General features: G+C 37.9%; 2 protein-coding genes and 1 pseudogene across 3 annotated transcripts in view; 2 read left to right on the top strand and 1 right to left on the bottom strand.

The window, feature by feature from the left end:
* The window catches only part of LOC104802845, a 3,263-nt gene extending 2,752 nt beyond the window's left edge, over positions 1-511 (top strand). For both annotated transcript variants that reach the window (XM_010526646.1, XM_010526645.1), the window contains exons 8-9: positions 1-131; positions 236-511. In XM_010526646.1, coding sequence (XP_010524948.1) covers positions 1-131; positions 236-394 — 290 coding nt within the window. In that variant the 3' untranslated portion in view covers positions 395-511. The remainder of the gene's footprint in view (positions 132-235) is intronic.
* Positions 512-1,209: 698 nt separating this feature from the next.
* LOC104802846 lies at positions 1,210-4,032 on the bottom strand (annotated as a pseudogene).
* A 1,582-nt stretch (positions 4,033-5,614) lies between these two features.
* Positions 5,615-11,296, top strand: LOC104802847 (serine/threonine protein phosphatase 2A regulatory subunit B''beta). Its single transcript, XM_010526649.2, has 14 exons — positions 5,615-5,771; positions 5,882-6,080; positions 7,017-7,250; positions 7,372-7,477; positions 7,558-7,657; positions 7,826-7,931; positions 8,046-8,136; positions 8,932-9,073; positions 9,214-9,361; positions 9,529-9,638; positions 9,726-9,882; positions 10,098-10,223; positions 10,317-10,467; positions 10,695-11,296. Exons 2-13 carry the CDS (start codon positions 5,922-5,924, stop codon positions 10,455-10,457), a joined length of 1,620 nt encoding a protein of 539 aa, XP_010524951.1. The 5' UTR covers positions 5,615-5,771; positions 5,882-5,921; the 3' UTR covers positions 10,458-10,467; positions 10,695-11,296.
* The last annotated feature ends 2,440 nt before the right edge of the window (positions 11,297-13,736 follow it).

Consider the following 13,736-nt stretch of genomic DNA (forward strand, 5'->3'; position numbering starts at 1 on the left):
CTCTTCCGAAAAACGCTCCAGGAACTCCATGTATATTCGATCCAAAAGGGCGGGCAGGGATTTGCGGTGACTGGCTTCTCGGTTCTAACTTAGAATCAGCAGCCTTAAGCGGCATTGCCCTTGCAAATCATGTGAGCAGTTCCATTTTCAAGACATGGTGTTGCGTTCTTCTTCCCTGTTATAAACCGAGCGTTTTATTTTTTCCGATCTTTTGCTTCGTTTTTCTTTGTTGCAGATTGCGGATTTTCTGCAGGACGGTGCAGCTAATCCCGAAGAATTTTCGATCGGTTTAAACGAAGAGTTACAGCGTCTTGAAGGGCATGATATTGGGCAGTTTCCGGGTTTAACATCCATAGAACAGAGCAATGAAGCAAAAGCTTATCAGCTTCTGTGAACTAAGACAATCTTACAGTGACACAAAGCTGTTAGGTTCGGATAGTTGCATTTTATTTATGGTAATAAAATAGATTGAGATTTAAATGGAGAAGAAAGAGAGATTAATAGAGTTTTTTTTTCATGGGAATTGGTAAGATTCTTGATAAAAAAATAGACAAAATAGATATAACTAAAAGTATTAAAAAAAATAAAAAGATAGACAGAGTTGTTAAAATATTTTAAAGGATATTTTGATTTTTTAGATACTATAAAAATTCTATGCAGTCCAAGTTTTATAGTGGAAAAATGATAATCGTAAGATAGTTTTTTTTTTCCAATTTTTTGAAATGGTCAAAAGGATATAAAAAAATTATTTTGAGGAATATTTGGATATTTTTACATTCTATAAAAAAAAAACTTCTACAGTCGAAATCTTTGCTTTTTAAAGGATAATCAGATGGTTTCCATTAATACTAGTACTCGTAAGTTGTATTTTTCATGTCTATAAAATAGTAAACTAATAAAATATTGGGAAAGAAATGTCTATTTCAGCTTCTGAGTTATAACAATCAATGTAATATATTCTTCGAGATTACATATATACTATATAACATAGGAACAACGTACCAAAAAAAAAACATAGGAACAATTTTATATTTTTTTTAATTAGGCAACAATAATTCATCGGGCAAAATTAATTTATGAAAATCTAGTTAGCTACAAAGTCTTTTTGCCTGTCGAATTAAAAAAAAAAAAGAAGAAAAGAACGAATAACAATTTTTTCCAACACCCAGCTAAAATTAAACAAAGTATATATATACATATATATGTCCAGATTTTAAATTACCTTTATCTCCCTTTTGGATTTACAATATGAGAGAAGATTCCACTGTTGTTATCGGAGGACTCGTCATTGACATCATGCTCTTCGCTTCGGAGCCTCCGCCGGCGATGTGGACCGCCACCGCTCCCCCGCCACCGGAGTCGTCTGAGACGCCGCCTTGGCTCGGTGTCCAGTTGCGGGAACTGTCAACTGTTTCTTGTAGCTGAAGCGTGAATTCGAGGTTCCATAAGACATCGCCCATCGTCGGTCGTTCTACTCCGCTGTCGTAGAGACATTTCTCCGCGGCGTCTGCAAATTTCTTCAAACATTATGGGTTGATCTTGCCCTTCAGGTTCGGATCGATTATGTCTTCCAGAGTCCCTTTTCTCTTGCAATTCAGTGCCCAATCTGCGAGACTAACTTGTTCTTTTGATAAACTAGGGTTTAGAGCTGGTCGAGCGCATAGGATCTCGAACAGAACAATTCCGAACGAGTAAACATCGGATTTCTCGGCCAATTGTTGTCGTCTGAAGTATTCTGGGTCTAAGTACCCGAAACTATCCTTGACGACGATCGTGACATGTCCTCCGTTCATGTTTGGTCCGGTTTTGGACAATCCAAAATCTGAATCCTTAGCGACCCAGTTCTCGTCCAGTAAGATGTTAGTTGTCTTCACGTCTCGGTGTATAATAGTGTACTTTGCCCCAGTGTGAAGGTAATGTAGTCCTTTGGCTGCTCCAATAGCGATCTCAAGCCTTCGTTTCCAAGATAACTGTGGTTTCTTTGTGTTGTACAGGTGCTCCCGAAGTGTCCCGAGAGCCATGTAGTCGTAGATGAGACACATTTCGCCTCCGTCTTCACAGTATCCAATCAGAGACACCAAGTGTTTGTGCCTTAATCTCGAGAGAAGTTCGATTTCTGTCACGAACTCGTTGATCCCTTGTTCTGAATTCAGATTTGATCGTTTGATCGCCACTTTGGTGTTGCCATCTATAACCCCGTTGTAGACTTTACCAAACCCTCCGACTCCAATAACGTTGGACTCGTCAAAGTTTTGGGTGTCGTGTTTGATCTCGGATAAGGAGAATCGTCGGCATAGGCCTGTTGCAAGATTGGATAAGTGGCTTCCATTGTTGGTCTTTCCCGAAATAGTAGATTTGGTTCCTGATGTGTGAGAGTTCCCGTAAATGGGAAGCCAGCTCGAGGCGTGTGAATCGTTTTCCGGGAATCTTCTTTTCCTTTGATATTCCATGAAGCACAATGCAAATCCTATAACTGATGCAACTCCTCCTGCTAAACCGATAATGAAAGCAGATCTTTTGTCATTCCGAAATTCGTTTTGAGTCACTGTGGTAGCCTGCATTGATGATGGCTCCGGGTTTGGACCCGCAAGATTTTTCATGGAATCCATCTTAAAAATCTCTAACCCATTGAGCTGGGAATCCAGATATTCTGGTTTAGATAACGCAGATGGAGTCATCTGAAGTGAGATCTCCTCCCCTCCGCTGTTGGCATCGACATACATGGCATAATCTTTGTATGTCGGGACACCTTTCTCTCCTGTCCACGCAATTATATCCGCTGGAGTGGGATCTGTCTGTGCAGTTCTATTGTTGATGTAAATGTTGAAAACCTTCTGGTTGACCTTTGAAAGCTGGAATTCACAAAAATGGAGTCTCAGGATGTAAGTGAATTTCGCATCAACCTGAAACATCCATGTGAGATTGGATTTGATGTTGATATCTCCAATCGGGCCTTGAGATCTAGCTGTCTTGTACACATCGGCTGGAGCGGTAGACACAGACATTTTCTGGTAATTTATCCTGAATTTGTCACTTGCTTGAAGTGTGACACCGAGGCCTGCGCTGAAGATGTAAGGAGCATCATTGTACCACGTTCTCGTTAACCCACCAGAGTCTAGGCTACCGGGGATGTCCTGTCCACCAACATTAAGTCTAAACATTGTCTGAAGATTAGCGGTTTTAGCATCGGCTGTCTGGTCAGAAAATCCGACTAGAATTGCAGAGTCGAACAATTCTGGCATCTGGATGACCTCAATGCCATTTATGAAGGCGAACGTCTTTTGGTACTTGTCCGATGGTGTAAATGTGATGCTCAAAACATCTCGTAGGCGCAATAGAATATTCTCTAACCAGGTAAGCCTGTGTCAGTGCCTGACACGTGATAGCTGCGCTGAAATTGCTCAGAAGTGTAACATCATTGGCTGCCACAGAGAAGTATGAGTTGGAGATTCGAGGCCAGTGTACGTTGAAGGGTAGAAGTGGAACCGGAGGTAATGTCGTTTGTCCCCTTTAACCGGGATTTCGTATGTTGCTGGAGATGTAAATATTCTAGCTGTCATGTAAGGAACTGTCGAGAGAAGTGAAGGGTCTTGATACGAAGCGGTTGTTTGAATCAAGTTTCCTGATTTGAGAAACTTTCCATCCGGCTCCCATGCATTTTCTCTCGTCTGAATCGGCCGCCGGTTCTGATGCACCACAGCTTAGAGCCACTTTCTTGCTGACTGATCTAATCGGAGAAACCAGGAGAACCGAGAAGCATAAGAGGGAAAACAGAATCCGAGTTTTCTTGTTCATGGCTGACGTATATACGTGTAGAACTCTGGCGTACAGGAAAACGAGAAAAACTTACTTCTCTTGCAAGAAACGAGATCCGGGAGGGTTTTCCTATACGCGCTCGTCTGAGTTACCTGCAAGCATCTGGACGTTGTTTTCTTCTTTTTCTATGACCTAATCACGTCTGATAATCAAATCCATGGAAACCGAGGACTGCACTTGCCTGGGTAAACAAAGATGCAAAAACCCTGCAGAATGCCAAAGTACGTTCTCGTTTCTTGTCTTCTTTTGATGTTTCCGAGTTCGGTTCTTCGCAATGCGGTTACTGGGTTTTTCTCATTTTTCGGTGTTTTGTCAGAAAGAGAAACTGATGTAGCTGCAAACATATGGAGAGGAAAATAACCCGAAAACTCAGCCCAAACAACTAAGGAACAAGGCCTAAATCTAGCTTATGGTTAGGAAAGTCAAGTTAAAGAGGGAATAGGAAGGAGATGAGTTTTTTGCTACGACTCATTGCAAGTTCCATGCCATTTTAGCCCAAATATAGAAACAGTTGAACCGTACTCTCTCATAGATAATAGGTTGTTGATAGATTTCACCTGATACATACAACTGCCGCCTGTAAAACGCGGAGAAGCTTTCCTTTCATGAAAAAAAAAACTAGTCTTTATTGTTGTGTAACTTTTATATCAACTATCCAGGGCCAAGAATCTGGTGGATCCCCTTAAACCAGGAAAAGGAAGAAAGGGATTTGCATCTTAAGGTACGTTTCCCCATTCAAAGTTCACAAAACCCTAGCTTGAATCACAAGCCATAGTACACTTGATCATTCGACTTTGTATATACGTATCTTGTGAAATGAAATACGGTGAGGAGGAGAAGAGAATGCCCCAGCTTGCAAAATCTCGTCAACTCCATCCCTGCCCGAGCCTCGACAGGTTGGTGTGCCTCTCAAATCGAGAAACCCTTCTAATCATCGTCATTCTCGAACGGATACAATGATGATTCCCTGTATTTTTCTCGATCTGCATGATCCAGTGGGAAGATTTTGAGCATATGGGTGTCTTTATATCCAAAAAATGGCAACTGGGTTTTCCTCTGTTCATGCGTTCGTTGCTTTTTGAATCCTGTCCCTGAGAAGCTTTCCTTGCTGATCTTTCTTATGATTAGGGTTTATGATCCAAGCAGCTGAAGAGGTTCCTAATGGGGAATGAGTCCGTCAGAATTTGAACTGTGGGTCGGAGGTTTTCAGCCGTAGAAAGAGAGGGGGAAAGCCCACATTTTCAGAGGAAAATGTCTCCACGCGCCTGGATTTTCATGGAAAATGTTTTCCCGGAAAGTTTCGAAATAGTATTTCTCATTTTCGAGGGTGTCTTGGCAATTTCGGTTTTGATTTAACAGCGCCGAATCCATCGGAATAAAATAACAATTGTATTCGAACAGAATTTGATATAAAATTTATATAACATAATTTTATTAAAACCAGAAAAAATTAATTTCGATCTAATCCAATATGAATAAAGTAGCCGAACGAAAATTTTAAAATAAATATATTTAATAATTTGAATTGAAATGATAATCTTGCGATATACATATATATGGAAGTAATTAACGTTAATTTGGTATGATTAATATTTCATTGTTAAATACTGAAAAGGAAATTACATATTAGGAATTTTATTGTAAGATGATGTAAGAATATAATTTTTTCTAAAAAAATATATTTTTATGTATTATATAACCTAATTATTTAATCTGTTTTTTTAACAGAAGTTTCATTCCATAGTTAGCTGCAAACCATTGCCCAGACGCTCTCTTTTAAACGAGGTGTTTGTTTTCATCGGTATTCTTCCATTCGGCCATTTTTTTAGGATTAAAAAGGAGAGAAAATTGATACATTTTCCCTCACTTTCTCGCTCCCCAATCACTTTGACGCCCCCTCCTGAATCAGAGTTGAAAATTTGGAGACTGATTCTTTCATTTCTCGAAGATCTAGGGTTTTCTCATACTTCTCCTGTCTCGATTTTTTTTTTATATAATTCCTTTTTGCTCGATTTCCCGTCCCTTGTTATCCACAAAATCGTCCTTCCTTTTCCGTGGTACTCAGGGTTAGTTCATTGATATTGATGTGATTGGACTGCGTGAAAATGAGTATGGAGGATGTTGATGTTTCCGGAGACATGGCTTGTCTCGATGCGGATTTGTTGCAGCTGCCGGAAATCTCTCCCTACGCGCTGAAATCGAATCCCGAATTCTCGCAGAAGCTCTTCGAGCAGTGGCTTTCGCTCCCAGAAGCTCATCGGCAGGTATTGGGTTCGAATTTCTTGCTCTCTGGTTGTCTTTTCGTTCAGCGTCAGTGTTACTCTCGAGTGTAGGGTTTTAAGGTAAAATATATTTCTGGATATATGATACAAGATTTTCTTCCATTTCGAATCCTGTATATATTATGTGGAATCTGGTAACAGAGATGATATGAAGTTAAATGGACGTGCACATAGCCTCATACCCGGGTTAGATAAGTGAAAGAATGATCATGTTCAAGTAGTTTCCATGAAAATTCCAGCTGAAGTGCATTATTAAGTATTGCTGGAATCTTCCCATAAATTCTAAAGAGGAAACTGTAATCATAGGGTTTTGCCCCGAATGGCAACGTCATTGACAGTATCATAGAGTTGAGTAAGAAGTGTATTGCTTTCGTGCTGCTAGAAATGGTGGTAGGTAGTAGGTGGCTTGGGTTGCAAAATTGTTTTTGATCGATGGTTTTGCAAATTTATGGGGACCATTGGGGATAATGTTTAGGTCGCTGGAACTGGCCAGATAATAACTCAGGTGGCTATTGCTTTTGGAATTTATTTATAGAGTATGGATTCCGTTAAATCTTTCATGCATTATCAGTTTAAGTTTGATAAAAGCAAGAAAGAGATTATTGAGTCTTGACAGTGGCGTTGATTAACAGCCACGAAAGTGCAATATCTTGAAACCTTCTTGTTTATGTCCATAATTATCTGGAAATATGCCGTAAAAGATTGAGATGCGGCTAGTCTTTTTAGTTGGTGCGTAACACATGATAAATTAGATAGTGGTGTAATAAGGGTCTTTCCATTTAGTCCCCCTAGAACTGAGCTATGAGCACAAAGAAAGTTGTCTTCTGCATGCTTGCTTACCCCAGAATGCGTTGTTGTAGTTTTAGTCATCCCCCCAGAATTATCGGTCCATATTCTTTCCTTTTATCTGTCTTTTAGGTTAAATCACTGCTAAATGATGCAAAAGCTGGAGGTCCTCTGAATGTTTCTGGAAGTACAAATTCTGGCACCAGCAATTCTTTACCATCCATGTTTCCAGCGGGAAGTGCTCCTCCGCTTTCACCTAGGAGTTCAACAGGTTCACCGCGAATGACGAAACAGAGGGCTGTGCCTTCTAATTTAGGCTCGCCGCTGAAAGTAGTCAGCGAGCCTGTCAAAGAGCTTATACCTCAGGTTTTGTACTTTTTGTGCAGCTGCGAGTATTTATGACTGCAATTTTTTACTTTTGTGTACGCCACGTTGTTCTGCATGGGCTCTAATAAGTAATTGATGATGGACATTAAAATGCTTGCAGTTTTATTTTCAAAATGGTCGTCCGCCTCCAAGTGAGATTAAAGAGCAATGTTTAACCAGAATCAATTACTTTTTCTCTGGTCACATGGATGGACTGCAGATGCAAGGTGAGTTCAATATATGAAAGTTCTTCTTAAATGATGTTTTGTATGGCTGACTTATCGACTTTCTTTTTGTCATTCGACAGAATTCAAACTAGTCACCAGAGAAATATGCAAGCTTCCATCTTTCTTCTCCACACCACTATTCAGGAAGATCGATTTCAATAATACAGGATTTGTTACTAGGTGTGTGCTCCTATGCTTCTAACACAGCAAGATCTGATGTTCACATCTTTTGCAGCATACTCCGAGATTGTTGATCTTTTTGTATTCTTTCTCAAGTTTTCTGATCATGATATCGAAGGAATTATTAGAAAATTCCTTTGGTGCTTAATTTATTTTGACTTCATGCAGAGAAGCATTTATTGACTATTGGATAAATGGAAACATGTTGATATTGGATATGACAACCCAAATATTCAAGATACTAAAGCAGCCAAATCAAAATTACCTTGTCAAGGTAGTTTTCTGTTGATTGGCATATTCTGACGCAATACTGACTTTCTTTTCCCAATCTCATTTCTATTCCGTTTGCAGTATAGCTTGCCAACACTTTTATTTTTTTTTCATGCAGGATGATTTCAAGCCAATTCTTAAAGAACTATTGGTAACTCATCCTGGCTTGGAGTTCCTGCAAAGCACTCCTGAATTCCAGGAAAGATATGGTGAGTTGTTATTAACATTTTAGTCAGTTTCTCATTCTAGACCCACTTGCTGTTTGCTTTCGCCTCTACGGGTTCTCCATTTGTTGTGGTGTTTAGAGTTCTGGAGATTTAGCGGGAGTTTGATCGTATATTTATTCTTTGAAGTAAATGGTGGAACAATTCAGAACTAGTACTGTGCTTTCTTGGAAGAACTATGAGTCCGTTGTGTGCAATATCTGACTACATTAAAAGATGAGGAATATATTCTTCATTATGGATGCATATAGATGGTACTATGGTATTCCACACGAATAGGACGTTGCAAAAATTTCAGAAGCATTGCCATACAGTTTGTAACCTTAATTTAGTTGTTCCATGAGCTATCTTCTTGTAAGTTGTATTGTACATAAGAGTTGACAGGCATGGAATGACTCATCTGCCATCCAAAGGACTTGATAAATTTTTTCACATTACATGGCTCTAGTATGATTGTTAACAGGATCGTGCTTGTTTTAACGTAATAGAAATTTGGCATCCCTGCTATGTAAAAGGTGAACCTGTGACTGGCTGCAATTACTTTTGTTTGTCTGTCTTACCATTCCCTGCTTTGTTGGAAGTGGCTATGGGATTCATGTGTTGATTGGTCATGCAATGCTTGTATTTATTTGTATTGGTCCAAAGCAAGTGTTGTGTGAGCATTGCTATACATGGAGTCTACATTGTTTTGTTATCGTTGCTTCTGTTGAAGATGGTTTGTGTCAAATTTTTCTTTCAATAATGGAGTTATTTGATACGATTTTTGTTTTGATGGGCCAGCTGAAACTGTAACCTACAGAATATATTACTACATAAATAGATCCGGAAATGGGCGGCTTACACTGAGGGAGCTGAAACGAGGAAATTTAATTGATGCAATGCTACATGCTGACGAAGAAGAAGACATCAACAAAGTGTTGAGGTAGTGATTGAAGGAGTCCTTTTTGCGATAAATATTGAATCAGGCTTTTAGTTGCATGGGTCAGCAAAATAATAGCTTTGTTTCGCCTTGTAATGGTAATTATTTTAATTAATCCCTTTCTTGTTTTCTTGGTAATCTAGGTACTTCTCTTATGAGCATTTCTATGTCATATACTGCAAGTTCTGGGAGCTGGATACAGATCATGATTTCTTGATAGACAAAGAAAACCTTATCAGATATGGAAACCATTCTCTTACTTTCCGTATTGTTGACAGAATATTCTCCCAGGTTTGGTCTTGATCATTTAGCCCTTTTTTTGGTGCCTGCTATATGAAGATATTATTTGATGCATGTTTCCGTTTCAAGATTCTGTTTCTGTTTCCTTTTCTAGTTCCTGAGTTAATAGTTCCTATGAGAAGGGTTTCATCGTGGATAACGCATTGATTTCTAATCAGGTTGCCAGGAAGTTTACCAGCAAAGTTGACGGAAAGATGGGGTACGAGGACTTTGTCTATTTCATTCTTGCAGAAGAAGATAAATCGTCGGAGCCTAGCCTAGAGTATTGGTAAGCTTTTTTTCGGGATCCAAAGCTATGAGATCCACTCATATCATGTCGAGTGTTTTCATCTGACATTAGTGTATCTTGTGCTAGGTTCAAGTGCATAGATTTGGATGGTAATGGGGTTCTCACCCGAAATGAGATGCAGTTTTTTTACGAAGAGCAGTTGCATCGAATGGAATGCATGGCGCAAGAGCCTGTCTTTTTCGATGATATCTTATGCCAAATAATTGACATGGTTGGACCAGAGGTTTGACTGCTTGTCTTATTTCATCTTGACGATAAAATTATTCAATCTCTTATTTTAAAGGAAAGTTTTTGTTAAGTGATTAACCTAATAACCATCACATACCCTCTTCTCGTTTTTACTTTATCGATCCGTGTTTTGCTTCAACGATAGTGTAGACAGCTTTTACAACCGCATTGCCTATGTTTTGATCGTACCTTAGCTTCCTTCTTCCACAGAATGAGAGCTATATCACGCTGCACGACATGAAGGGTTCCAAACTCTCTGGAAGCGTCTTCAACATCCTTTTCAATCTAAACAAATTCATGGCCTTCGAGACACGTGATCCATTTCTCATCCGTCAGGTACCTATATACGATGATGATTCATCTCATCGTGACGATATAACATCTTTAAAAAGAAAATGTTACTCATTCGAAATGTTAAACGGGAAACAGGAGCGAGAAAACCCGACATTGACAGAATGGGACCGGTTTGCCCATAGAGAATACATCAGGCTTTCAATGGAGGAAGATGTTGAAGATGCATCCAATGGAAGTGCAGAAGTCTGGGATGAGTCCCTTGAGTCTCCATTCTGAGTTCTTCAAGGTAAATAAATGTTTGTGCCTGAGATTCCCATATCTTAAGAAATAAAACTCTCAGTAGATCCTACTCATTATATCACCTTACATTCTCTATAGAATGTTTCGGGTTTTTTCCTCTTCGTTTCGTTGATGGATTTCATAGCTCGATTCGACAAACCGCTGAAGATTCTGACATTGATGATGATTGATGAGTTCACTTTTCTGTCTCTGTGACCATTTCAACATATATAGGTGGTTTGCCCTGAAGATGCTCCACAGTCACCAAACAGAAGAAAACCATATGGGGCATAGGGAGGATTCCTCGCACCTTTGAATCTCTTCCATCAGCAAACAAAAAAAAAAAAAAAAAAAAAAAAAAAAAAAAAAAAACCTGGAATAATCTTGTGGTTCGACAACATTCTCTCTCTCCGGAAGGTAATTTCCGGGAAAGTGTCTTCTCAGATTTTTTTTTCCCCCCCATCAGAATCCAAACATTGTAGCCTCTGTTTTTGTTCAGTTTTTTTGTTAGGGGAATATACAGGACTCCGTTTATTTATATGGGTTTTTTTTTCGGTCTCGGGGTAGTATAGTAGTTCTGTTTTTTTTTTTCAATCTCCAGGTACTGTCATCATCTGGTATCTTTTTTTTTCTTCTCTGTTCATCTATTTCTCCATAACCCTGTGTGTTCCCATGTCTTTTTTCTCTTCTGGGTCTTGTCTTGTTTTAATTCCGGAACCTAAGTAGCTTTTGCTTTTCATTATCTCTGCCTTTTTTTTTGTTTTTGCTGCTGTCTGTCGATTATCATGCAAGTCTTGTTTGCTGTTATGATGCTCACTATGCCATATTAGTGCTCATTTGCCGCCATTGTCCGTTGCGAATAACAATTTTTTTAAAATGTTTTAGATGGTAAACTATTTTCATATCTTAATGGCATAACTTGGGCTTGAAGATTTTGTCGTCTCTTATTGTGTGTAAAAATAGTGGTGGTCGTTTATGTTGTGATTGGTTTGTTTTAGAGTTTTTGTGTATTAAAAAAAATATTCAAACCGAATAATTAAAATAATTGAAATAAAATATTTTCTATAAAAAAAAATAACCAATCAAAACGCACTTGAATATCTCCCATTGTCGGAAACATGGTTGAGATGCATTTCCAAATGTAGAAGAGTGAAGGAGCCATTCTTGAAGCAAAAGTCCAACATTTTCTGAAAATGATTTAGAAACAATCATTGGACGATTATCCACAAACTTTAAAATCTCTCTATATATGTATTTTTATTTATTTTTAATATGAAATGAAACAAACCACCAAAAAAATATATATATAAATAAGCAAAGAACATGACATGTTACACGCAATGCACCTCCAACTACCGGCCGTTATTTTTTTCACTCCTTGTAATGAAAATGACTCTCCACGACGACATGATATCTCACAAAGATTTCATGAAGATGACACTTCCAAGTTCCCACCCCCCAATTCCAATATCACATTTTTTTTTAATTTTTATTAGATTTTTTACTCCCGAAATTACAATTCCCTATCCAAGGTTCAGAAAAACATTTCAAGGGAGTGAAAAATATATATTGTGCAATTGAAATTGTAAAAAAAAAAAAATCTCATACATGTATAGAGGAATATTTCCAAGTTCAAGATGAATATTCTAATATTTATAAATTAAAAAAATGATATGAGACTCTGTTCAAAGAGCTTCTTGGTTGAAAAAAAAATCGATGGAGTCGTAGTAAAGTACCTCATCATTATCTTACAATGTTTGTTTCATTGAAATGGATTTGAAACCTCTAGAGAACACGCGCACATATATAATTTAATTTTCGATTAGAAACATCGTAATAAAATAAAATAAATGAACGATCGACAGTTATATATATATATATATATATATATATATATATTGAAAAGAATAGAACAAAAAGGCACAAACAAAAGAAAATATATAGAATATAAAAAAAAAGTCTTAACGTATGCATTGGGGGGAAACAGTGCGATGTGGTCTGGTGGGGCATTACACTTTCGCATTGGTGAATGGAAAAAAAAAATTATCATTTGCCTCTATAGTATGGTCCAGAAAAGCACTAACAAATCATCACTTTGCTTAATATTAAAAAAAAAACTATAAACAAATAAAATACACTCTATGAATTTTGTGACCGTATAAAGTTACGGTTTTTTTTATATTAGAAAAACAATTCGTTTTAAAATTTTTATCTTAGACTTTTTTTTCCTAAATACGTTTATCATTTCATAATTTTATATAATTAGTAACGGATCTAGAAAATCATTTTACTAAGATATAATAACAAATATATATTTTTAGATATATTATAAAAATGTTCTATATATATATTGGACTCTTTAATATAGATAGAATAGTTGTGGATAAAAATATATTCCATGTTGAAAAATGGAAAACAAAGGATATGTTTAAGCGGGTGGTCTTACCTTTTTGTGAGCACCATAATAATATTTATCGTTTCCTTTGCAATAGTAATAATAATAATAGCCCTTCGGGGCCAGGTCAAGTGACAGAAGGCAGGGGGGCAACTCCTTGAGGTGGAGGGATCGAATCCTCCTGCCGCTCCTTCTTCCATCTGACATGCTCGCCTGCCAGCCTGTCATAACGGGCTGATTTACATCCCACGCGTGTGTCGCAGGCTCGTGCGTCGTGGGTTTGGGGTTTGACCCGCAGGCGCCTAAGCCCAACTACGGCCCGAGCGTTAGGCGCGCCTGGTGACCAGGTCCGGCGGACTGAGGTCCATGGGGAATGTTAGGCGCGGGTGGTGGCCAGTTCGTCTCCGTTTGTAAGGGTAGGTAGTCACGGGTTCCCCAATGTTATAAAAAAATAATAATAATAATAATAATAATAATAATAATAATAATAATAATAAAAAGACAAGACTCTAAAGTATGTCTCCCTTGATTCTATGAATCTTTTATGTCACACTCCAAATCTTAGTTGTAAAAACATTTGAGAGATTTTAATATCACACACACACACACAAATACATATATATATATATATATATATATATTATAACTAAGCCTACAAGTTATAAAAACATTTGAGAGATTTAATTATATAGTTTTCTTATATATTTATTCACCAACACATGAAATTGTAAAGCTATCATACCATGAACTAAAAGACATACATACACGCATGCATGTACCACACTTGGGCATTGTATGTATCATGTATGTATGTATGTACAAAGCCAGTCAGATCTTCACGTGAAGCTAAATGCTCCCTTTCCTCTCTTTTTTTTCCCTAC

The sequence above is a fragment of the Tarenaya hassleriana genome, unplaced genomic scaffold (assembly GCF_000463585.1).
Source record: "Tarenaya hassleriana unplaced genomic scaffold, ASM46358v1 Cleome8, whole genome shotgun sequence".
In the NCBI taxonomy this organism is placed as follows: Eukaryota; Viridiplantae; Streptophyta; class Magnoliopsida; order Brassicales; family Cleomaceae; genus Tarenaya; species Tarenaya hassleriana.

Bases quoted from the DNA above. Each gene is read 5' to 3' on its own strand.
- LOC104802847 (XM_010526649.2), top strand. From the start codon at position 5,922: ATGAGTATGGAGGATGTTGATGTTTCCGGAGACATGGCTTGTCTCGAT. The intron at 6,081-7,016 runs GTATTGGGTTCG...TCTGTCTTTTAG, and splicing joins TCCCAGAAGCTCATCGGCAG to GTTAAATCACTGCTAAATGA. The intron at 9,074-9,213 runs GTAGTGATTGAA...TTGGTAATCTAG, and splicing joins GACATCAACAAAGTGTTGAG to GTACTTCTCTTATGAGCATT.